The sequence below is a fragment of the Acanthisitta chloris genome, unplaced genomic scaffold (assembly GCF_000695815.1).
Source record: "Acanthisitta chloris isolate BGI_N310 unplaced genomic scaffold, ASM69581v1 scaffold5960, whole genome shotgun sequence".
NCBI classification, from domain to species: Eukaryota; Metazoa; Chordata; class Aves; order Passeriformes; family Acanthisittidae; genus Acanthisitta; species Acanthisitta chloris.
Genome location: NW_008652083.1, coordinates 1 through 2,111, shown reverse-complemented (window position 1 = coordinate 2,111; position 2,111 = coordinate 1). Strand labels below are relative to the sequence as shown.

The following is a 2,111-nucleotide window of genomic DNA, read 5'->3' as shown; positions in this document are numbered from 1 at the left end:
CTGCTGCAGGGAAGCTGACCTCCTCCACAGACACAGCATCTTCCACCCTATCCCACAATCCCACTTAGGGAGACCCAGCTGAGTTCCACGGCACTGCACTCACCTGCTTGCTGGCCCTGGCATAGTCCACCCCCACACCAGAGACCGTGTTGCCTCGATAGCCACGGGGACAGGGCTCGCAGCGGAACCCAGGGGACGTGTTGATGCACTTGGAGCCGGGGAAGCAGGGGTTGGCATGGGCACACTGCAACACCATGAGAGAGACAGGTTTCACCCTCAGTCCCAGCCGCTGTCCCGGCAGGGCCCTACCCAAAAGGTGAGGCATCCTCTGCCCACACAGCCCTGGGGCTGCTGATCCCACCCAGAGCGTGCCCACCTCCTCGATGTCAGCGCAGTGTGTGCCGTTGCCCTCCAGCCCCGGCGGGCAGGGCCCGCAGCGGTACCCAGGGTACTCGTAGGTCTCCATGCAGTCCACACCGCTGAAGCAGGGGTTGGGGTTGCAGCGGGACCTGTGCTCGTGAAAGCCTGAGAAGAGAGGGAAGGGAGGGGTGAGATGAGGCAGCTCTTTGCCCCCTGGGGTGGGAGCAGAGCCTCGCCAGCACTCACCGCAGACCTGGCACTCCATGATGGTGTTGCGGATCAGAGACATCTCCTTCACCTGCAAGGCGGCAGAACGCAAAGCATCAGGGGGTGCTGGCACCATGCTCTAGAGAAATCCAATCCAGGGAGGGCCAGTACTCCTGCATCATCCCACCTGGTCCCTAATGTCTTCCCGCAGCTCGGTCAGGACCCGGTTGAAGAGGGTCAGCTGTGTGACCAGCGCCTTGGTCTGCTCACCTGCCAGCAGCAGAAAGGACAAGGTCAGCCCCAGGACAGCTCTGCCCACCAGCACTGAGCTGGGAGGACGAGGCAGCCAGCAGCCTGTCCTTCTCCTCCCCAGTGCACACAGGATGCCTCTCCCCATAGCCCTCTGATCACCCCACATGGGGCACTGGCACAGGCCTGGGAGGGATTTCTGCCCCCACGGATCCCCAAAGATCACTGCCACCCTCACGCCAGGGAACGGGGGAAGCAGAGCAGGGACTCACCCAGGATGGAGGCCAACACATTTGTCACTGCAAGGAGAGAGACAAGATGTTACCAAATGCTGCCATCACACCCTGGAGGTGTCACCTCCCACGGTCACTCCCGGTCAGCATATGTGCAGCACTGGAGCTCCCACCTGCGTGGGACACTGGGCCAGGAGAGGCACAAGCACCCCCTGTGCTGTCACCCCACACCTCCCTGTGCCACGGCATGCACGGGTGACCCCATAAACCTCCCCATGCCATTACCTGCACTGTGAATGGACTCGTCTCCTTGGAAAGGACACTCGCTCAGGGCCCCCACGCGGCTCATGGACCCTCCCAGGATCAGCTTCATGGACTCCACAAACCCCTGATGTATGTGGGGAGGTGCACTCAGTGTGGGGAGCTCTGCCCGTCTCTGAGGGCTCAGTGGTGGTGACCTGGGCTCCCCTGGCACTCACCTGCATTCTCTGGTAGGCCTTCTGCCCCGTGCGCACCTCGATGGACTCCACCTCGGCCAGGGGGATCTCGGACAGCTCCGGCAGCCCCACGCTGGAGTCCATCTGCTTGCAGTCCACATAGAGCTCCACGCTCAGCGTGTCCCTGCGCAGCCCGCTCAGGCGCACGATGACGGAGTGGCTCTGCCCGTCGGCCACGTGCGCGTGCTGCAGGTTGACCGAGTGCACCTTGTTGTCCTCCCGCAGGTACCGCACCAGGACTGTGGAGGAGCGGGAAGGGGCCGTCAGCTCCTCACCACCATCGGCAGCATTCTGGGACCAGTGTGTGCCCACGGCTCTTCCCCCTCGGACAGCAGGAACTCGGCTCCGTTTCTCTTAGAGCCCCAGGGCAGGATCAGCCCATCCTGACTCTCACCTACCTTTATTGTTTTTCCTCCCCCCTACCTTTATTGATCTTCCCCACGACGGAAACCTCCAGCCACCGCGTGTTGTCCTTCTTGGAGTAGAGACCGAAGAGGGTCCCCCCCTGCTTAGGGGGCAGGCGGAAGGTGGAGAGGAGGTACACGTCGTTGACGGTCAGGAGCTC

General features: G+C 62.6%; 1 protein-coding gene across 1 annotated transcript in view; it reads right to left on the bottom strand.

Annotated features, from left to right (window-relative positions):
* Window positions 1-2,107, bottom strand: part of THBS3 (thrombospondin 3) — a gene marked incomplete at both ends in the record, with an annotated part of 5,203 nt that extends 3,096 nt beyond the window's left edge. The window contains 8 exons of the mRNA XM_009075747.1: window positions 104-244; window positions 377-525; window positions 607-658; window positions 755-837; window positions 1,089-1,115; window positions 1,335-1,437; window positions 1,529-1,785; window positions 1,970-2,107. Of these exons, the coding sequence (XP_009073995.1) occupies window positions 104-244; window positions 377-525; window positions 607-658; window positions 755-837; window positions 1,089-1,115; window positions 1,335-1,437; window positions 1,529-1,785; window positions 1,970-2,107 (950 nt within the window). The remainder of the gene's footprint in view (window positions 1-103; window positions 245-376; window positions 526-606; window positions 659-754; window positions 838-1,088; window positions 1,116-1,334; window positions 1,438-1,528; window positions 1,786-1,969) is intronic.
* Window positions 2,108-2,111: the final 4 nt, after the last annotated feature.